Below are 22,806 nucleotides of genomic sequence, written 5' to 3' on the forward strand. Positions count from 1 at the left end.
TGTGCATGATGGCGGATTTTGGGGCTTGATTTGAGACTTGGAGCGTCAGTAAAACAAATATTTAGTGATTAAAAATTATTTTTCGGTCGAGTTTCTCCTTTATATTTATTTATTTGTATTTTTAAAAAAGGTCAAACAGAAATGCGCGCTGCATTAAAATGAATTCACATTAACGTTTTAATAATGTGTTCAATTTGACAGCCCTAATATATATATATATATATAAGATCTTTACTTATAATCTTACATTCCAGTGCTCATGTTAGTTCTTACTCTCCAGTGTTCTGTATTGTTTAAAGATTCATAATCACACTCTTAATATCACCCAAATGAGGATGGGTTCCCCTTCTTGAGTCTGGTTTCTCTCAAGGTTTGTTCCTCATGACATCTAAGGGAGTTCCTTGCCACAGTCCCCATGGCTGCTCATAAGGGATAAATACACATCATTCACTTTAACTGTTAAATTCTGTAAAGCTGCTTCGAGACAATGTCTGTTGTGAAAAGCGCTATACAAATAAACGTGATATATATACAGACACACACAACCGCTGAAGTGAAGACCTATAAATAAACAGACCCTTAAACATATGAAACAGTGAGACATAATGTGAATAAATAAAAAAAGGAACACAAAAACATGTGGAAGTATGTAACAATGCGTGTGCTCCGTAAACGAAACAGAGGTGGGAAACTCGGAAATAGAGAACTAGCATGAGGATGTATTCTTGGACTAGAAAGCATTTCCATCAGCTGATCTGGATAAAGGTCTCTTCAAATATAAATGTAATTGCTTAAGAATTTTGATTCTTCTTGACAAAATTATGCACCGATCAGCCATAGAACCATTGACGTGATTATCTTGTTACAATGACACCTAGCATTATTATTAGGCAGCAAGTGGACAGTTTGATTTAAACGTAAATCTCAATCAGTAGCTATTAATAGCTCTGAACTCCTGTTAATCATTGCCTGTGTGTGTGTGTGTGTGTGTGTGTGTGTGTGTGTGTGTGTGTGTGTGTGTGTGTGTGTATGTGTATATTTATGAATATTTTTGGAGATATATAGCCTGTTATTATTGTAACAATCACGTCAGTGCTATACTTTTTTTTTGAGTAAACAGACAGATACTGTGCATTCATTAACGTTCTACAGATGTAGTAATTCCACCTGGACCAGCAGAAATACAGGCCAGCCATCTCCTTCTCGTAAAACAGTCTCGGGAATTTATCGAAAACAGGATTAACTGCGCTCGGTAAAAATCTGGTTGACATAATGTTCAGCGTGGCTCAGCAGCGAAACTCAGGTCCAGGATTGAGTTTCTGAATCATGCTGCCTGGAAGTGACTGGAAAGTTTGGCATAAAAACACTAAATTGTGCACAAAATAATCTGATGTAAATGCAAAAGTGATGTATTGAGTGATGTAATGAGTGATGTAATGAGTGATGTAATAAGTGATGTAAGCATCAGTTAAGCACTGTACAAAAATCATCACAGTCACTTCAAACTTACTCATCAGTCTCATATCAGTGTTTTCTGTTTTCTATATAAAACAGGCAAAATGACGTCACAGAGTTAAAAACATAAAGCATGTGAAAGAATCTTGCATAATTATATAAAAGTACTATACAAGTATATAAGTACAAGTATCCTATACTAGCGGAAAATTTATTTATTTGTTTGTTTGTTTGCTTATAGTTACGGACTATAAGCCGCTACTTTTTTCCCACGTTTTGAACCCCGTGGCTTAAACAACGAAGCGGCTTATTTCTGAATTTTTCCTGGGTTTTTCCCGGTTTCACAAACTTCAAGCCAAAAAACTGAACCCCATAACATTAGACCAATGAAATTTCCAAACGGAAACGAAAAAACGCACCTCACCTGTGTTCTGAGCTGCACGGCATCGGGAGAAAAAACGCACGACGATGCCAAAAGATAAACTGCAGAGAGAAATAGTTGTGAAAGGAAGGAGGAAGACAGTGAACAATGACTTTCCTGGTCGGCTACTGTTTAGATACAAGCCGTTGTAGCGTGTTGAGTCTGGGTAAAGGTTGAGCTCGCTAACTCCAGTTACAACAGAAATCATATAAACACAGACAGGTTTCCAAAACTCGTGCTTTTTTATTTTTTCTTGGCAACAGCGTTACGGGTTAGTCAAAGAAACCTAGAAATCAGCATCATAATAAGGACATATTCCTCTGTCTTGCACACATGCAGTAATACTGGAAAAATGCGGCGGCAGGCTATTCCCAAAATACCGCTATGCTCTTAAAGGAGCCACAACATATTTCACCCGTTACACCGTGTAACAGACACTGTCTTTCGTTATAACCTGTGTAAAGTTCATTAGTTTTAGTGTAAACATTTACGGCTTATAGACAGGTGCGGCTTATTTATGTTTAAAATAAAAATCTTTGTCAAATTCAGTGGGTGCGGCTTATATATGGGTGCGCTTTATAGTCCTGAAATTACGGTACTATGTCTCTATCTACTATCTTTTTTTATATAAATAATATAGTTAGTTAATTAATTACAAAAAGAAAGTACTGTAGCCTATTTTGTTTTTATTATTATTTTAAATTTTTTTATATTTGTTTTTTTTACAAGCGATATTTTTGTTAAACTAAAGCCACAGTAGAAAAATTAAAGAGTTCAGACATAAAAAACTCTTCCTTGTGAGGCACGTTGTGAAAAGAATTCGGTGCATTTCAGTTTTGAACAAATGAAAACAAGCTCTATTGAAAGAACACATTCTTCCTGTTCAAACCAAAAGAATGGGAAATCTAAATATATTGAACAAATACCGCATTGTGTTTTGTTCTTTTCCAGATGTTGGGATTTTATTGATGACAATCTGTGGTGGATTATAAAAACCCCTATTCTGCTAATAAACCTGGTGAGTTGCGTAGACTCTGACTAGAGCCTGGAAACAGAGCTGAAGATGAAGTCTAATCAATAATCAATAATTGTCCGTATTTGCAGTTAAATTTCATCCTGTTCATATGCATCATCCGGATTCTTCGTCAGAAAATCAACTGCAGGGACATCGGGAGGAACGAATCGAACCAGTACTCGTAAGTTTCGCGCCGCGTGACGTGAACCAGAGAAGGTCTCATCACATATGTCGTATTGATTTCGGTTTGGTGAGGATTTAAGTGAGAAGCTGCACACATTGGTATTCAGTCCTCAGACTTATCAACAGACTACAAATCTACAGCGCTATAAGAAGGGTTGCCATTTTAGACTGATATTAAATACATATATGGCACAGTTACATTTTTCACAGACTCCTCAAACTCCACAAATCTTCATTTACAGTGACGACTTCAGAGGAGTATTATTGCGTATTATTTTGAGAAATTGATTCACTTGTAGACCAAATTATTATATTTAGCTGAAAACAGTATGTTTACCTTAAAAGAAAGAACATTTAATTCCTGAAACATCAACATTAATTGTAAACAAACAAACAGACAGACAGACAGACAGACAGACAGACAGACAGACAGACAGACTGGGATATGGGATATGTATTGTATATACATTATATGCTGTTTTTTTACCTGTGATCGTTTATTGTTTGCCCAAATGCATGTTCAATGTGATAGTGGTTTAAATGTTAACAACAAAAATGACCCATTTATCAAAAAAGATTTGCTACGTACATGCAGGTAAACGTAATAATCCAAATGGGGAAACTAGAAAATGACAAACACGTGTGTAAAGCAACTCTGAATACAAGAAACTTTTTCTTTAAAGGTCTGAATTCCAGTTTACGCTCTAATTTGCAGGAGGTTGGCGAAATCGACTTTGCTTTTGATTCCTCTGTTTGGAATCAACTACATCATCTTTGCCTTCATGCCTCATCAGGTGGAGTCTTACATGCGGCTAGTGGTTGACCTTATATTGGGTTCTTTTCAGGTATGAGCTTAAAATTCCTCTCTTTCTTACACACACAATGTCTTTATTTCACTCTCATTGTTGTTTATCTGGTCCGGATTCCTGAAATGCCAGGAAAATCCATAAAGTGGCAACAGCAGTGATGAATATGTCCTGGGATCTGCAATCCCCCTCCCTTTATTCAGACTTGTTTGTTTTTCAGCCAGAAATGGCTATCAAGAGAAAGAAGCACCATCCCCAACTCATCTCTTTTTCTCCAGGGTCTAATAAAGTATGCGGAGATTAAAATACGGCCATGTCTTTAGTAGTAAATATAGTTATATTGAATCTGTAAGAGTGGCTTGAATAAGTAGAATTCCCCAAAGCGTTGTAAAAGGTTATGGACCATCGCTGATCCAGCTGTTTGTTTTAGGAATGTTTTAAGGACTTTAGGGGGAACATGGAGAACACACAGAGATTACAGTGAAAGTGCTCTTTGAGTAAAAAAGTAGTACTCTTTTTATAAAAAACTGCCCGAAATTGCATGTCCTGAAGACCGTCAATGAAAAGAACAAACATACAAACGTATAAAAACATACGATGTGCTGGGGCTTTAACCCATAAACTTCTCATCAGCAAACCAGAGCCGTACCCAATGAGTTCCGTTTACATATATTTACATATATTTACATATATTTGACATACTTTCAAAATGTATGCGCATCATGCATATCAGAATTTCATTCTTTTATTCAGTTTATATTAAATATACCTGTTTCTCTTTTGCTGTGTTTTTAATGCTAAAACACACTCGTTTGCAATGAGCTGGTCTTTACTCACTACTTCATCCCTGCACTTTTTATAGAACAAAATTAATCGCAATACGACACATTATAGGTACGATGCAATACGACTTAATGGAAAAAATATGATGCTCTGCAATTCAATATGGTGCAGAAAGTTCATTTCTATTTCTTTGGTTCAGAAAGACAGCAAATCATCAGTTTACTTAAGAGCCTTCTGACTTCTAACGCATGGCCTTTTTACAAGCAAAAAAAAAAAACCCAAAAAGATTAAATATAACCAGATGTTTTTTTCCTGTACTGTATTCAGGAAGATGCAGCTCTACCTCTGCCGTGTTAATCTCTATTCTGTGCGATGCTCAGGACACGCCTCGGTCTTCGTATTGTTGCGATACGTCACATTTACGTAGCACATATCTACATATATACATATACACATCAAATATTGGTCACAAATTATTGGTCACTGTCTAAATAATAATAGTATAGCACATAATAATTATGTATGAATAAATTGGGTTTTTTGTTTTGTTTATAAATTGATGCATCGCATCGTTAACTTTTATGCCGGTGCACCAAAGCGAATCACTGAATCTTACCATTTTTAATATAAGACTTTTATGATCTTAAGGATGCAGGACTTTTCTAAACATGTATGTACTTTTTTTCCCTCCCTCAGGGCTTCTGTGTCGCTATCCTGTACTGTTTCCTGAACGGAGAGGTAATGCATAGAATATCTTATACATTTTTTGGGTTATTTATAATTTTAAACACAGTTTTAAACATATAAACTTAAAGATTACATGCAATAGATTTTGTTATATTTCATTTTATTTTCTAGTTCTACCCAGTATAAACTAATAATACATCATCGCCACCTACTGGATATTTTGTGAACTACAGTAACACCGCGCATATTTTCAGTGAGGTTAATTGTGAAATTGATTTAGGGCATTTTTGAGGATGAGGATTCAGGTACTTAAGTACTTGTACTTGCCTGTAGAATAACTAGAACTAATGCAAAGCATCAATATTTAAATGAAATTCCTGTTGACATAATTTTTATTCACATGGGAAAGGATATTAATCTCGGCACAAAAATCTACCTTGCAAATCGTACATTTCCTTTTTGTTTCCATAAAACAAAACATTATTAAGTTGGACTGATATTATTAAAGCATCTTACTTATTTTTCCAATAAAGATATTAGTGAAGGTAATAAATAGATTTTTCACCCCTGTGTCTCCAACTGTGCTTCAGGTGCAGGCTGAGATCAAGCGAAAGTGGCGGCGATGGCACATGCAGAGGTTTCTGGGCACCAACCCCAAGTACCACCAGCCTTCTCTGGCCAGCAACGGCAGCACCTCCAACACCCAGATCACCATGCTAACCAAGTGCAGCCCCACCACACAGCGTGTCTCCAGCTACACGGACGACTTCTCCACTATTTGAGATGACAGAATGACCTCACATCCAAAAATCGAGAACTCCCCGTCCCACGCTCCTGGGTCAAACTCAGAGCTGAACTCATTTCCATCTTTGCAATGTTGAGGGGGGTGGGGGCAGTGGAATGCTGGGGAGTTTAGATGCTCGGCGTCAAACAGGCATGTGGTCTAGTGCATCCATTATGTAAATGCTGATGTTCTTAATCATTCTGGTAGCTAGCCCTTGCGAAGGATCGTCGGAGGAAGAGCAGGTTTTCCCACTTTATAATTACGTCATTGTCATGGAACATTTTAAGGTCCAAATATTTTAAAGAATGCGAAGAACGGACAGAAGATGTGCACTCTGTGAAGTTCCAGAGTGAGAATTATGTCTTGTGGAACTCTAAAATGCACACACCCCGCACACACCTACCAGGATGGGATCTGTGATATGAGTGGTGACATTTTTGTTAATCCAGGCATTATCAACCTATTTCAGCTAAATTCATTTGTCAGTTTTCAAACACTTCATTACCTGTAAGGCGACCTCAGAGGTGTGCAATAGGCCCTTTTTATTTAATATTTTTTGCTCTCATTATTAAGAGAACAAAATAAACAATCTACCGTCTTTTTTTTTGCATTTTCTATTTGTTCCTTGTGCTACCCTTCCTTAATTTCATTTTAATTGCCAACCTCTTATTTGTTCCACTGACAGTCATGAAGAATGTTTAATTTTTAATCACAGTGTATTTATCCTGTATGTATGTGTGTGTGTGTGTGTGTGTGTGTGTGTGTGTGTGTGTGTGTGTGTGTGTGTGTGTGTGTGTGTACTCTGGGTGTTTTGTGCCTGTAATGTTATTTTATAGATTTTTCTGTAAATGTTGGCATAGTAAGATTTTGTAAGATTTGGATTCTATAGGAATATATTACTGTGCTATATTAGTCCAGACAGTTCAAAATACTCATTTTTTTTTTTTTTTTTTATATACTTGTAAATGTCATTTATAATTTTGGGACCAGAATGTGTGTGTGTGTGTGTGTGTGTGTGTGAGACCAATATTTTCTTTGAACTGGTACAATTCTCATGAATGTTTACATGCATGCTCGTTATACATGTGTGGAAATAAAACTTTTTATGTACATAAAATAAATCCAATATTGGAGATTGGTAATTGAAATAGTTTTGAAATAAAAATCAAATAGCATATCATGTCTCGCTGTGTTAAAATGCCAATCTGTTCTTCTAGACATGAAGACCGCGCAGAAGAGTGAAACAAAACGCCTGTTGTGAGTGTATGAGTGAGAGATAGCATCTTTTGTTTACTCGTCTTCTAAAATACAGTCCATCTGCTATTTATTCAAGAAATCCCTTGTTAGGTTTTTCTAGTTCAGGTCCGTCACTTTCCTTCTTGCAGCACGTTACCACACCAGAGGCAGGGGCCAGACCGAGCACTCAGACTTGATTTTTAATTTGATAAGGAATACTAAACATCCCGTTGTTGATATTAAACTGGTTCTAGGCCAGCTGAACTAAACATCATAGTGAGTGCATGGTCTTGAAGACATTGCTGTGGTGGAAAATGTACAATGACAAAGCAATGACTGAAGATTCCTTCCAAAAACAATGACTTTTTATTTTTTCTATTATGCTTGAAGCATCAACTGTACAAGTCCTTAAATGTGAATAAATTGTATCTATAGAAACAATTAAATTGATTATCGTTTCAGCTGGAAATATATATACTGTATACAATACTGTATACAGTATACACTGATGATCTCTTCGTCATGGCACCTGTTAGTGGGCGGATTTATTTATTAGGCAACAAGTGAACATTTTGTCCTCAAAGTTGATGTTAGAAGCAGGAAAAATGGAGGAAATGAAGCAGGAAAAAAGGAGAGAGAGAGAAGTAGGAAACATCTCACAAAAACTATTTACATTTTGTTGTCTAATGAATGTATCGAGACTGAAAATCCACCATATAGAACACAAGCAGAAAAAAGATGATGATGATCAGGAACGTCTCTGTTCTCAGTCATGTTTACATCACTGACTCCCTCTGTCTCATCCACGTTAACCCCAAACTTCTACCTCCTCATTGTGAGCTTCTTAAACTAGTCTGTGGTGTGTGAGAGCCAGGAAATGATACACCAGTGGATTGAAAAAAGCCGTATAATGACAAGAAACTGGTTGATGCGCTGAAAATGAGAAGAACAAAATATTAAATATGTCACGAAGTCGAAAGTACAGATATTTGTGTAATAAATTATTAATTAATTAGTGAAAGTAAAGGAATGATACCAGAAAAATCAACATAAATACAGTGAAAAAAAACGTATTTGTACAGATACTTCATGACTGTTGTACAGATTCTTTAATTTCTATTAATGATTTGTAAAGATCATTGACTGGAACTGATTTTCTGTCCTGCATGTGAATTTTCCCAATTTCAGCTCCAGAAAATAACCAACCCACTGAAGCTGCCCGAATGAGGGAAGGCACCGCTGGGATTCGAACCCAGGATCTCCTGTTTACTAGACAGGCGCTTTAACCAACTAAGCCACGGCGCCACACAGTAAACCCGCTGAGTTTAACAACCACCTTAACCGGGTTAATTAATAACTCTCTCTCTCTCTCTCTCTCTCTCTCTCTCTCTCTCTCTCTCTCTCTCACACACACACACACACACACACACACACACACACACACACACACACACACACACACACACATATATATATATATATATATATATATATATATATATATATATATATATATATATATATATATATATATATATATTCAGGTTGCATATGAATAAATTAAACAGATAAATAATCAAAAGGTCATGATTATGAGCAGGTAAAGATTTGTTGTTATATCGTTATAATAAAAAAATATTTTATATGGTCTAAATATATAAGGGCTAAGTGCTTTATATATATATATACACACACACAGCAGTTAAGAGATTATTCATAAGTAATATACAACATTATATACAGTTTTATATACAGAGTTTTACAGGGTCAAGTTTATCGAGAAGTTGATTCTGAGTTTTCTGCTTTGTGAAATGTTAGCGCCCCTGTGTGGCCAGTGCTGTGTATGACGTGCAGTGTAAGTGTGTGCGTGTGCGTGTGTGTGTGCGTGTGCGTGTGCGTGTGTGTGTGCACTGACCGCACTCGGTTCACTCGGTTGTGTTGAACTCGTTCAACTCTGCCACGAACTCGCTGAACCCGGCAGTGGCGCGCGCGCGGACGCGTGGGCGCGCCTGCGTGAACGGGGACAGGGAGCACGGGGATGCGCATGCGGCACTCCACACGTGGGGGTGGGAGAAATAGAGAGAAAAAGAAAAAAAAGAGAGATGGAGATGTGCCTGTTTTCTGGTGGTTGACACACTCTTTTTGGACCTACCACTTTATTATAAATGCGCGTCAGTCCAGATTTTTTGACGTGAAGCCTAAATTATAGGGTGGGAATAAAACACGGGACACCTTTCAGAGGACTAAAAATGCAGGCGCGCGCGGAGGGAAATCGCACCTCTGTCGCTTTAACTGCACCGGACCGGAGCGGCCCATATGATTTCCGAGCTCCAATCACCAGTTTCCCTTCACTCCACACGCGAACATGGCGAAGAAAAAGGGCAGGAGCGTGAACGGAAAGGACGCCGCGCCGAAGAAGTGAAGTCTGAACTCGGTTCTTTCATGGAGAGAGACAGCGCGCGCCCCGGGGAGGAGACTCGGAGCTGGATTGCACCAAAGCGCGCAGGATTAACATGGTCTGATCTCCTGTTCCGAATCGCTCTCACATCTTAGGCCTTTGCAACCTTCACTGATATGTTTGTGTCTCCAGGCCTTGACCAGTCTCCTCGTCAATCATTTACAAGTTTTTTTTGTTTTTTTTTTGCATGAGTTCCTAATGTCCTTACTTTTCTTCTCACATTCTTCTCACACTTTGCGTCTGTGCAACATTGTCTCAACATTCTTTTTCTTCTGTCCTGCACAGTTTTGTTTCTGCACATAAAAAAAAACCTGATGCAGGTTGATTGAGTATAAAGTGGAGATCAGGTGTGCAGGACAGAGGGTTGCAACACTACTATTTCTCTTTAGGTGCTTTAGAAAATCTTGACATGTTTCTAGAAAGCATGATTTTTAAAAGTTATTTCAGGATTCATCAAATTGTGCATTGATTCTGCATCGTTTCTTTGAAACAGGTGACTGATCAGAACACATTTTTGTGAATTTTTTTTATAGAAAAAAAGGAAACTAAAAAGTAAAAGTTCAGACAGCAAAATAATGTTTCAACCAAATTAGTCAGCATTTGTAATACATTAGTTTTTTTTATATATAAAAACCAAGGAATTTTATTAAATAAACAAAAAAAAACCCCTTGTCAAATTATTCCCCATAACTGTAGAGACCAGCGACCTCTAAAATCTCTGCTGTTTTTTATAATGTTTCAGTGTTTTGCAAGAATGAAAGAGAAAGTTTATAGGACTGTGGTGAGACCTGAGATGTTGTCTGGATTAGAGACAGTGGCATTGAGTAAAAGACAGGAGATGAAGCTGGAGGTAGCAGAGCTGAAGATGTTGAGATGTTCGCTGGGAGTGATGACGATGGACAGGATTAGAAATGAGTTTATTAGAGGGACAGCGCATGTTGGAGGTTTTGGTGACAAGGTGAGGGACGCGAGATTGAGATGGTTTGGACATGTGCAGAGGAGGGACATGGGGTATATCAGTAGAAGAATGCTGAGGATGGAGCCACCAGGAAGGGGGAAACGTGAGGCCAAGGAGGAGGTTCATGGATGTGGTGAGAGAAGACATGCAGGTAGTTGGTGTGAAAGAGGCAGATGTAGAGGACAGGGGGGTATGGAGATGGACCTCTAATGGGAGAAGCTGAAAGAAGAAGTAGTGTTGGTTAAAATGCCATAAGCTCACACTCCGCTCTTATTATAGGTAATAGGCGATGGCACTAATGGATCAGAACCAGGTTTCCTGGTTGCACTTGATTTATTGTGTAGTTTCGCTCAGCAGTTTTTAAATCGGAAAAAAGAAATCGTGGTTCCATTTAGAGTCATGTTTCAGGAGGCCTTCTCATTTTAATGATTCTCCTGGACACTTATTCAATAGTGCATTACCAGAACTAAATTAAATGGCTCCAGATGCAGAAGGAGATTTAGATTTGTGAATAAAAGGCTGTTTGTTGAGTTCGGGGATTTCTGAAAGGTGTTATCCGATCAGCGATGGCGTGCGAAGTCACATGTGAATTTTTATATATCTGCTTCAAGAAGCATTAGGATGTCGTTTAAATATAGAATTATATCAGACACAAAACTTTCAGCTTCAGGAACCTGGTTATGGAACAGAAAATAATGATTGTTATATCAAATAATTGTTGCATGTAAAATTAGTTGCAATATTTTTCCTCTTATTTGAATTCGGCCCTGTCTCCATTGTAGCTGATATTGGAGAAGACCGCTGAGCACCCGTCAGGGGAGTACTCCGTGGTGGAGGATATGGCCCTGCACTGCACTTTCCTGATGGAGCGTCTGAACGAGCAGCGCTTGCTTCAGCCAGACCTGTGCGACGTGGACATTGTGCTTCAGCGCCACAAGGCCACATTCCAGGCACACAAGGGTGTGTTGGCGGCCTACAGCCCGTTTTTCCACTCGCTCTTCGCCTCTAGCAAAGAGCTGCAGCGTGTGGAGCTGTCTCTGGAGGCACTTCGACCACAGGGATTCGTGCAGATTCTTGACTTCATCTACACCTCTAGGCTGCTTGTGAACAATGGAAATGTGCGCGATGTGCTACGCGCCGCCACCGTGCTCCAGATGGCTAACGTTGCGTCGTCATGCCGCGAGCTGCTGTCACGTGGCGAGCTGCGAGACGAGCAGCCCGAGCCGGATATCCAGACCTGGAGCAACAGCAATGGAAACAGAGCAGGCGGTGACTCGAATTTATCAGTGGAGATCAAACAGGAACAGGATGTGACCAGCGCCAAGATCTTTGGCACAAAGAGCGAAAGAAGCCCATGTGTTGCACACATTGGAGAACGACAGCACTTCGGGGCAGGCAAGGAGGAATGTAATATGGAGGTATTGGAAGATTCCTTCAACAGGAAGCAGATCATTGTCGAGCTTAATCTCAACAACCAGACCCTAAATCTATCCAAAGGACTGGAAGGAAGCTGCTCCTCTAAGGCACCCTTTGGCTTCGAGGCCGAGAAGGACACCGGCGACTCGGAGGAGGACCGAGAACAAAGCGAGGATGAGGTACCTGGAGGGACGAGCGAGGACGAGGCAGGAGACGCGGCACGTCTGGATTTCAGCGCTCCCAAATTCCTGCCTCGAATATCTCGCAGGCAAACCGGATCCTCAGTAGATGCCATGGCCACGGTTACTATGAGGACAAGTATGCGTGTAAGGCATGGAGGACGTGGGGGTGTGCGGCGTGAGGAGGAGGAGGAGGAAGAGGAAGTGCTTGAACAGAGACTGGAGGAGAGGCGGAGCTTCCCGTGCGTGAGGTGCCCACAGGTCTTTACCAACAGCTGGGACATGGAGATGCACACCAACGTCGAACACAACTACATGCAGGGATGTGACAAGTGTGGCACTCGCTTTCTTCTGGATAGTGAGCTGCTCCTGCATCAGCAGACAGACTGTGAGAAAAATTTACAGGTACACACACACACACACACACACACACACACACACACACACACACACAACAAGAACACAAGTACCTCCTGAGGTGGTAATGAAGCATCATACCGCCGTAAGCTGAGATTTGGATGAGAAATCGTTCTCAAATTCCACCTCGTTTTCTGCCATTTATTTCTGCCGCTTATTTTTTGTCTGTCATTTTTATCTTCACAGTGTCCTACCTGTGGCAAAGACTTCAAGAAGCTTTGGTCACTGCACGAGCACAATAAAATTGTCCACGGTTACGCCGAGAAAAAGTTCACTTGTGAGATATGCGGGAAGAAATTCTTTACAATGGCTCACGTTCGCAAGCACATGGTTGGTGAGTTAGCGGCTCCTTTTTGCCACTTGTTATGGACTCCGGCCAAAGCCAGCGTGTTTTTTAAAAGCTTCCTGAACAGTCTCTTGCGTTTTCAGCTCACACGAAGGAAATGCCGTTCACCTGCGAGACGTGTGGCAAGTCTTTTAAACGCAGCATGTCTCTCAAAGTCCACTTCCTTCAGCATTCAGGAGAGAAACCCTTCACGTGTGAGGTAAATGGTTAGTATGAGCTGATTATATGACGAGATGATTGGGTTTGGACTCTGGTTTGACCTGAGCTCATTTTTTGCAGAATTGCAACGAACGATTTCAGTACAAGTATCAACTCCGGTCGCATATGAGCATCCACATCGGCCACAAGCAGTTCATGTGTCAGTGGTGCGGCAAAGACTTCAACATGAAGCAGTACTTCGACGAACACATGAAAACTCACACAGGTAACATTATGCAATCCTGACCTGACCTCCCAGAACCACACCCCGAGGTGGACCTGCAAATCGGAGTAGTCAGATGACCTCCTGGAGGCTGAAGTGAGCAGATCCTAAATCCCTGCATCCCTTCTTTTTATATTCTAGCTTCAATTTCTATAGAAAATATTTAAAGGCTAGGGGGCTTCTTCTGAAGGAGCCGTCACCAAACGACATGTTCTTGCTCATTTAAGCAAAATGACATCACTTCCAGGTGCTGCTTCACTTTCAAGGTTGCTGGTTTCTTAGGTTATAGGGTTCTCCGTGTCGAAGTAGGATTACTCTGGGTTTAATTGTTTTTTTTCCCAACCTCTTAAAATGTTTCCTGTTGGAAAATTTGATGAATTACCTGTAGTTGTGAAGGAGTGTTTATACAATGTCCTTCAATGAACCATTGTCCCCCAAGTGTCCCATTCAGTGTGTATTCCTGCCCCAATCTAGCATTCCTGGGATCTAGCATTCCTGGGATCGATTCTGTATCTGACAGTAGAGGTCAACCGATTTGATACTGATAGCTAGGTATGATCGTACTTGCAGATAACCGATTAATCAACTAACAACACTCTATGTAAAATAACTTTATTACAAAAATAAAAAAAGTGGTGAATCATGAAAATGTGTTGAGGAAATAAATAATTATTAATACATATTATTATATAATTAGTAAATTATAAATATAATATAGCCCTCTCCATGCAGCGCACAGTCTTGCATGTACAAACAAACAGCACGTAGTGTCAGTGATTCACCTCTAGAGGCCGCTCTCGTAATGACAAAGCTGGAAAAACAAAAAAAATTATTTTTGCCTTTATCTTTATTATTAAATGCAAATATGATACGAGTAAAACATAAAATTGTAATTACATTTTTTTGTTTTAGAGTGCTGTTCCAACTGTGAGGGTGGGCCGTATTCGGACCACGGGCCATAGTTTGGGGACCTAGTGACAAACAATATTTTCACCATTCCCAAACTCTTTGCAGATGTTTACTTAGATGTTTATGTCCTAGGTGAGAAGCCGTACATATGCGAGATCTGCGGGAAGAGCTTCACCAGTCGTCCCAACATGAAGCGACATCGGCGCACACACACCGGCGAGAAGCCATACCCGTGCGAGACGTGCGGCCAGCGATTCCGCTTCTCCAACATGCTGAAAGCTCATCGTGAAAAGTGCTTTCAGACCAGAAACCCTCCCACAGAAGCTGCATCCACAGAGCTTGAACCCGTCTCCAACAACCCATCATATGTGACTGATCAAAGTTCCTCGAACCCAAAGGACTTTGGACCATGTTCTGCATTCCTGATCGCACAGACCCACGCGTAACTACTGAACTCTTTCCTTACCGAGCTAGAGGTACTTCGCTTCGGTGTACAAACCAAGTATCTAACGCTCCTCAGAATAAAAAAAATTTGCCTTGAGAGAGGTAAAAAACATAGTGTGCCATATTTGGTATTACAGTATACAGCCTTCAAATGTAGCTGCCATTAAATATATTAAAATCTATGTATGTATATGTAAGTATAGTTATATTTGCAATATCTATTAAATATACTCAAGAATTATAGCTACGGTTACAGTCATTACTCCTCATATGATAGCATTATCCATGTCTTAGCATTCTATGGGAATTCAGGAGGACTGAAATGCAGTACTTGTCCTATATGCGGTCGATAAAGCAATCGTTTAACCATAGCTAAAAATACGACCCGCAGTGTTATGACGTCAGAGACACTTAAAAAGGTAGACGACTATGTGGAGTTTTGTGTTTTGACAACTTTCAGTCCATCTACATGTGAGCTGGAATTGTGCCAGATTTAAGACTTTCCAAAATAAATGCTAAACAGTGTTAAAAGGATGAAAGCATGTGAAGATTTGGACCTGAAGTTAATAGATAAATTGATTTTTGAGGCAAATTTCCTTCTTTTTTTATTGTTTATGCATCAATGAGGTCAGAATATTGCTATTTATCCTCTCAAAAGCTCCCATGAATTCTCTCTAATGCTATCAGTTCTATCGCTTTTTTGTTCTTTAAAGTCGTTAAAGGTCACAGTAAGGGTTAATGTGTATTGAAACATACTGCAACTTATAATAAGAACCGGAAGCGTTTAATTCTTGTTTGGGTGGGACGTCTGTCCAGGACGATCCGAACTTTTATTGTGAAGGTGATTCTCCACCTTGCTCAAATATATCATTATCCTTAATTAGATGTATTTTTTTTTAAGATGGATGTAGCAACACTGTGCTAATGGTACATGGCGATGAGTGTAGTGCAGATGCAGCTCAGCATGTACCAATACACAGATATGTGTGACTGTTGTTATCAGTTAGACGCATTTTTATTATTTCTAGTGCACTGAATCAGGAAGGCATTGTCTCGTAGCAAAAGACTGTCTATTTAGAAACTGAAATGAAAGATGTTACTGAGATTCAATACTTTGGTTGTACACAAAATCGAATTTATTGCTTTTTGTTACACTCTGCCAGATTCCTTCAAACACCTTCAAAACCTGAAATTCCAAGTACATATCCTAGCACATCCAAAACATCCTAGCAAATAAAAATAACCTGTGCTTTAAATGAACAACAAGCGAATGCAGGTGAAAACGCACATTATTATATACAGTAACGAACATTGTGTATTCTTATGTACCCCCCCCCCCCCCAAAAAAAAAAAAGTGTATTTTTCTTTCTTTTTATTGTATGTGTATGAAAACATTTGGGGAAGTAGAGGGGAGTAAATGTTAGAGAAATGTAGTTCCTGGACCAACGTACCAGCTACAGTAATTTCCTCTAAAAACCCCACCCTACTATTGACCTTTTAAATCCAGAAAGCAAATAGGGATTTATTTCCTGTATTTTTGTTGTAACTTTGCTGAATCTCTTTGCAAGCACTTTCTTTCAAACCTTTGCACAAGACATTTGTATATTTTAAATGTGTTGTCGTGATAATTCTGTGAGATTGGAAACTGTGATGAAATGCTGATATTATAATCCAGCACCTTATTTTGACCAAGTAAGCCGTTCTGCTTTACCCATTTTCCAATATAATTTGACTTTAAATGACCTATAGGGTAAAAGTGTATTCACCAGATTACCTCTGTACCTCTACTATGCCAATTTAATACTGTAATCGATTTGTATGGTGTTAAATATGTTTGTCCTCCATGTGTCAGATGAGTGTTTTTCTTTCAGGCCAATAGAAGTTCTTGTCTTAGTTTTGAAGAATTCGGGAGTTTAATGTGAGCTGATATTACTGCAGTAGTTTTCTTTAAAATATATATATTTTTTAACTGTATTCTAAAAAAGGTGTCATGTTTTCTGGACTATAAAGGCCGATTCTCCATGGAGACCCATTAAAGGTTATACGCTCACTTTCTATCTGTTGTGAACTTTATTCACGTGATATTATGGGACCGGCTGGAAGTCACACGTGGCTTTAATACTTGGGTTTAATACTTGGGTTTAATACTTGGCTCATTCACAATCATTAAACTGACGAATACTTTTAAACAAATTGAAAGAATTGATTAGCTGTAGATTTTACCTTCTGGAGCATATTTATTTTTTTTTTTTAGCTTTATCTTGAGGTTCTTAACTTAAAAACTTACACTGTGTTAGAGAATTAATACTCCTGGTGTTTTGTTTTTTAAGAGACATGTGTGTGTTCCCTTCCCTTTGGTTTCTATGCAACAAACTCAGTATTGTAACAGTAAGAAGACCCAACAAATATATAAATGTATAGATGTTCCCCTTTATTATCATTACAAAAGAATCCTCCTGTAGCATCAATAACACAGTAACACACTTGGTTTCTCCAAACATTCAGCTGAAATACTTTGCCTTTGGTAAAACTTGACTGAAGTTTCTTCTCCATTCACTTGTTGGGGATTTCTTTCTTGCGATCCAGATCGTCCCAGAGCAGTAAAATAGGATTCAGGTGCGGTAAATCGGAGGCCGTGCCATGATGGATATCACTCCAGACGACTGTCTGCTCTCTTACAGAGTTTCAGTCCAGACGGAATTGCATTGTGTTGAAGTATGAAATGGTTGCCATGTTGGTTGCTTTCAGAAATGCCACATTTGGACGCCCTTGAACTTTCTTCCAGTCGTTCACTGTCTAATTTCTGTGTTCATGTTTTCTGGTAGTTTGACAAGCTGTTTTTCTGTTTTATCATCTATTAGAGAGGGATTAGGGAAAGAATGAGTGTTTATAGGTAGCACTACAGTCCTCTCTCCTTGATTTGCTCATTTGATTTGAACTTATGGAAGTATATGCCAAAATGCTGAATTTGCAAGTTGTAAGGTTTATGATGACTAGTAAAACCAGTGTGTCTGTACATGTTGTGCATTGAAAGAAAAACTTTTATAGAGTATAATTAATTCTGTTCTCACAAATAAAATCCAGTTCCATTTTTCACTTCTGTGTTTTCACCGAACGCTTCGTCATTCTGTCGAGTTGCGCTCGTTCCTCTTGTATTCGTTTCTTGTTGTTTACCTGTTTTTATGGGTGACGTCAAAAACCACAAGACACATATAAAATCAAACCCGGCCTACTTTTCTAATAAAGATGTCTTTTATTCAAATATGTAGAAATCACATCACACCTTTTCCGCAGACACATTCACAGTTCAAATCTCGAATGAAAAATGGTCCGTTCTTTGTCTCCACCTGCTGTCCAGTTTTAACACTCGTACGTCTTCCTTCTTCTTCTTTTTTTTTTTTTCTTAATTTTCTAATGCACGAAAACTTGATTGTGGAAACAGCTAAAAGTTCCAGTGCTTGTCACACGCTAAACTTCATGTGCGATACGTGTCGTGGGTTTGTCGATTACATCTTGGTGAGGCGTAAAGCGTTGAGGCGAACTCCTAAAACCGTGGCTCCTGCAGCGTAGCGGATCTCGCGCAGCATCCCAGACCAGCAGTTTTCCTCCTCGTCGTACCTGTGAGGTCCAGAAGATTAGGATAAGCATCATAATCCAAATAGGATTCACACCGACAAAATTTTTGCGTTCTTAGTTTTGCACTCTGATCAGTCGTCGTTCTTCTTTCAGCTTCTCCCATTAGGAGTCACCACAGCGGACCCTCCTTCTCCTTACCCCCTGCCCTCTACATCTGCCTCTTTCAACCCAACTACCTGCATGTCCTCCCTCACCACATCCATTAACCTCCTCCTTGGCCTTCCTCTTTTCCTCCTTCCTGGTGGCTCCATCCTCAGCATTCTCCTACTGATATACCCCATGTCCCTCCTCTGCACATGTCCAAACCATCTCAATCTCACCTCCCACACCTTGTCTCCAAAACGTCCTACATGCGCTGTCTCTCCAATAAACTCATTTCTAATCCTGTCCATCCTCGTTACTCCCAACGAAAACATCAACATCTTCAGCTCTGCTACCTCCAGCTCCACCTCCTGTCTTTTACTCAATGCCACTGTCTCTAATCCCTACAACATCTCACGGCTCACCACAGTCCTATAATCTTTCCCTTTCACTCTCAGAGATACTCTTCTATCACAAATCACTCCTGCTATCACTCTTCTCCACCCACTCCACCCTGCCTGCACTCTTTTCTTCACTCCTCTAACACACTCTCCATTACTTTACACTGTTGACCCCAGGTACCTGAACTCCTCCACCTTCTCCACCTCTTCTCCCTGCAACCGCACCCCTCCACTGCCCTCCCTCTTTATTCACACACATGTACTCTGTCTTACTCCTACTGACTTTATTTTGAGACAGCTTTTGATTATGTTCTTATATCACCTGAAAAATTATAAGTGTTAATACATAAAAGCTTTCACCAAAATATAAGAAAAATCATAGGGTCTGAGGAACCCTGGTGGTATGAGCTGCTGACTCGCCTCCAGATATCGTTCATCTCGGTGGGTTCCAGTTTCTCTGTGGTGTCGTTGGGCATCATGGCGAAGCCTCCCACAGCATACAAACATCCAGACAGTGAGATCAGGTTTAGAGAGCTTCTCTCCTGGGGGAACTCCTCAGACTCAGACCACCTGGGTCACACAACAGCCATTTTTTTACTCTACATACGGTATGTTAGGAGTTTTCTTTTGTTTTTATAAAGTTCATCACAGCTACAATGTAAACAGAACTTATATATTCGTGTTCTTTTAATACTTACATTTTAGTACATTTGACATATAATAATAATAATAATAATAATAATAATTATTATTATTATTATTATTATTGTTATTATTGTTATTATTATGAACTTTTGCTTTTCTTTTAAACCTAACATGCAGTACTACTCCAGCCAAGTAGATGGCAGTAATGACAACAGCTCCATCTTTCCTCTACCAGATAAGTACTACAAAAATGTGATCATCCACACTTTTCTCACAAATTAATAGAATTATATTAAATAAGCTGAAGATTTAATTGATATTAAGGTTTCAGAAGTTCAAGAGGAACAGGAATCTCCTCAAGAAGGCCAAAGTCAGAGATAAGTGTGGTTTGAGATCAGTGTGTCATACACTCACATGTTTTTAGCGATGTCATAAACCTCGACTTTGCTGGTCAGGCCGTCATCAGTGACTCCCGTCACCACGTAGATTTTGTTCTTGTGGACCGCGACCCCAAACAGAGAGCGAGCGGTTTTCATCGGCGCCAGATCCTTCCACTCGAACTTCGAGGGGTTGTAGACACACATTCTTCTCAGGCACTTCCTTTAAAATTAGATCAAACCCAGAATCTGTGGTCATGAAAACTTAATAGAGGAATTCTTTATGCGAAACTTGCTTACTTAGTATTAAAAATATAGACAAGACAATCATACTTGCTCTCGGATTTTCCACCGATGATGTAAATTAACCCATTATGTGAGACAGTCCCGTGGCCATAAACTGAATACGGAATCGGGTCTGATTCGCCCCATTTGAAAGATCTGGAGAAAAAAACAAAGACAGTGTTGTCTTGATTGAGAAGTAAACATCAACAGCACTTCTTCTTCTAAATACCTTCAATCAAATATTTAATCCAAATCGACTGTTGTTCAGACTGTTGGGGGATATTTAACACTTACAGTGTTTTAAGAAGAAAACAACAGCATTTATTTCATTAGAATTAATCCTCAGCTGTACTTACTGCCTGTCATAGATCATGACAGTGTCCAAAGCATGTTCTCCTTCTTTCAATTCTTTTCCACCTATGACAAAAAGAGAGTTTTTGGCATCGGTGATCCCAAAGAGGCAGCGTGGAGTTGGCAGTGAGGGCATCCCGAGCCATTCAGAGCTCATGGGGTCCAACTGGCAGAGAGAGAAGTGGAAGAACATGCAGCATACAAATGAGTTCTGCTATTATTAGATAAAATCGTTCAGAAAATATATATTTTTAAAGCTAAATCACTGAAATGAAAAATTAAGATCCACAAAGTGCTTAATAGCATCAAAGGTCATGATGTATAAATTAGCCATGATTCATATGCTCTGCAGGCTGAACAGCTGTTTTAATATTGCATTAATCCTAGATGAGGACTAGATGAATTACTGGAATCATTTATGTAGTAAGTGATGCATGGCATACGGCATGTGTTTGTAATGGAGATGAAATTAGTGTCGTGACAAAGCAAGTAAGCAAAAACTTCACACCAATCTGAGATTTTTATAAATGTTACCTGTAGGAAGTAAGAGCTGAACGGTTCGTCTGTGTTCTGCTCATTATATATGAGCCCTCCAACCACAAAAATCTGATTTTCTTTGGTCACCAAGCTGCAGTGATTTTTTGGAATCCCAGTAGATGAAGAGACTAGGTAGCATTCATTTTCAACAGGCTCGTAGGCGACCGTTCCTGTGTTGCTAATCATTAATATGAAGTCCTTTAGAAACATTCCGAAGCGCAGGTTGTTATTTAGGATCCCAGGAAGTAGACCGTCCTCACTTTCATCCTCATCTTTATCACTTACTGAGGCTCCTGCCTTCTTGGCGGATGAACCACTCACTTTGGAAAGGTGTCCCTTTTGTGCATCCTTGACAAGTTGCAGATCTTTCTTGAGCTCCTGGTTGGATTTGATGAACGGATGCCCCTCCACTTTCTCCTTAAAATAATCAGGTGGCATCAAACGAAAGCGTACGCAGTGCAGCAGTTCTGGCAGATCCCTCAGCCGTTCAACCTGGTCATACTTGACCCATTCCATCAGAGCTTCAAACACTGTTTCTTCCTTTTCCACACTGAGGGAATCACATGTGATAATGGCAGCCAGTTCTCCAGATCCAAGCTGGTGGAAGTCCTTGTCCCGGATGATGAGCTCAAAGCGGTCACAAATGTAGTCCCGAGCCTTTGCTGCCAGTCTCGGGCACTCCAGCAGTAGCCCAAGCCTGAAGATGGCTAGACAATTGCTCAAGACCATTTTATGCTCCAGGTAGGATACACAAACACTAAAGATGGAGGGGATCTGATACATGTTTGCCGCCATGAAGACGTCCTGGACATTCTGCTCAGTAAGATTGATGTCACAGGTATAGATGTACCTCAGGATCATTCCCATGATGTCTGGCTCCACATCTTTCAGGACTACTTCTCGTTTTTTGCTCTCCTCCAAGTCCGAGAGGAACATGGCCTTAAAGTAAGGGCTGCTGGCTGCCAGCACCAGCTTGTGGCAAGGGAAATCCTGGTCCTTAATCTTTAGAATACAGTCCACAAACTTGTCATTCTCAAGAAGTTCGCACAGGCCACCCAGAAGAAGCGACTGCTGGTACAAACGTGGCTCTGTTACTGGATCCACTGGCGCGGTGGCCATCTTGTCACGGTTTTGTCGGCAACGTTAGTGTGGTATTGATGTAGGAGGGTGTCCGGCTCCTCTCCCACAGCAGGACTGGTTGGATTAACAGTGTGAATCTATGAGAAAGAAATGGAGGCTGGTGTAGTGTGACTTTGCCGCTCAGCTGCCACTGGCTATCAGCTGTGTTTAATTTTAGAACTGAGTAAAGCCACAGGACTCACATTTGGAGGGCCTGACATATGAGATACCTTTATCTTCCCTCCCCCTTTACTGCAGCCATCTTGACCAAAAGGCTCTAACCACCAGCTGACATGATGGCAAAGTATGGTGAAAAACAAATGCTTATGGAAGGCAAATCATGTAAACATTTGCACACATTAATAATTGACACTAATTTACAAACTAGGATGGTTTCCCAATTTCAACCGAGCTGCAATTTGCTTCCATCCAATCTTTCATAATGAATTCCTTAGT

The 22,806-nt window shown here is 39.8% G+C and overlaps 3 protein-coding genes and 1 long non-coding RNA gene across 7 annotated transcripts in view; 2 read left to right on the plus strand and 2 right to left on the minus strand.

Annotated features, from left to right (window-relative positions):
- Window positions 1–2,788, minus strand: part of LOC310717812 — a 433,295-nt gene extending 430,507 nt beyond the window's left edge. Inside the window, exon 1 of the long non-coding RNA XR_014530940.1 lies at window positions 1,871–2,788. This is a non-coding gene — a long non-coding RNA (uncharacterized lncRNA). The remainder of the gene's footprint in view (window positions 1–1,870) is intronic.
- Window positions 1–7,306, plus strand: part of vipr1a (vasoactive intestinal peptide receptor 1a) — a 39,905-nt gene extending 32,599 nt beyond the window's left edge. For all 3 annotated transcript variants that reach the window (XM_083525906.1, XM_083525907.1, XM_083525905.1), the window contains 5 exons: window positions 2,828–2,894; window positions 2,981–3,072; window positions 3,790–3,919; window positions 5,360–5,401; window positions 5,941–7,306. In XM_083525906.1, the coding sequence (XP_083382032.1) occupies window positions 2,828–2,894; window positions 2,981–3,072; window positions 3,790–3,919; window positions 5,360–5,401; window positions 5,941–6,132 (523 nt within the window). In that variant the 3' untranslated portion in view covers window positions 6,133–7,306. The remainder of the gene's footprint in view (window positions 1–2,827; window positions 2,895–2,980; window positions 3,073–3,789; window positions 3,920–5,359; window positions 5,402–5,940) is intronic.
- Window positions 7,307–9,229: 1,923 nt separating this feature from the next.
- zbtb47a (zinc finger and BTB domain containing 47a) lies at window positions 9,230–16,968 on the plus strand. Of its 2 annotated transcripts, none has more exons than XM_083524805.1 (6): window positions 9,230–9,886; window positions 11,569–12,786; window positions 12,985–13,132; window positions 13,228–13,343; window positions 13,424–13,568; window positions 14,607–16,968. In XM_083524805.1, the coding sequence occupies exons 1-6, from the start codon at window positions 9,884–9,886 to the stop codon at window positions 14,918–14,920; spliced, it is 1,944 nt and encodes a 647-aa protein (XP_083380931.1). In that variant the 5' UTR covers window positions 9,230–9,883; the 3' UTR covers window positions 14,921–16,968. The 2 variants fall into 2 exon arrangements, with proteins under 2 accessions (XP_083380931.1, XP_083380932.1); XM_083524806.1 differs by having other exon boundaries at window positions 9,711–9,886; window positions 13,228–13,350.
- Window positions 16,969–18,151: 1,183 nt separating this feature from the next.
- On the minus strand, window positions 18,152–22,516 carry klhl40a (kelch-like family member 40a). Its single transcript, XM_083524807.1, has 6 exons — window positions 21,229–22,516; window positions 20,700–20,860; window positions 20,392–20,499; window positions 20,096–20,281; window positions 19,457–19,606; window positions 18,152–18,536 (listed from the first exon to the last, which is right to left on the minus strand). Exons 1-6 carry the CDS (start codon window positions 22,348–22,350, stop codon window positions 18,425–18,427), a joined length of 1,839 nt encoding a protein of 612 aa, XP_083380933.1. The 5' UTR covers window positions 22,351–22,516; the 3' UTR covers window positions 18,152–18,424.
- Between the last annotated feature and the right edge of the window lie 290 nt (window positions 22,517–22,806).

The sequence above is a fragment of the Silurus aristotelis genome (genome assembly GCF_946808225.1).
Source record: "Silurus aristotelis genome assembly, chromosome: 22".
In the NCBI taxonomy this organism is placed as follows: Eukaryota; Metazoa; Chordata; class Actinopteri; order Siluriformes; family Siluridae; genus Silurus; species Silurus aristotelis.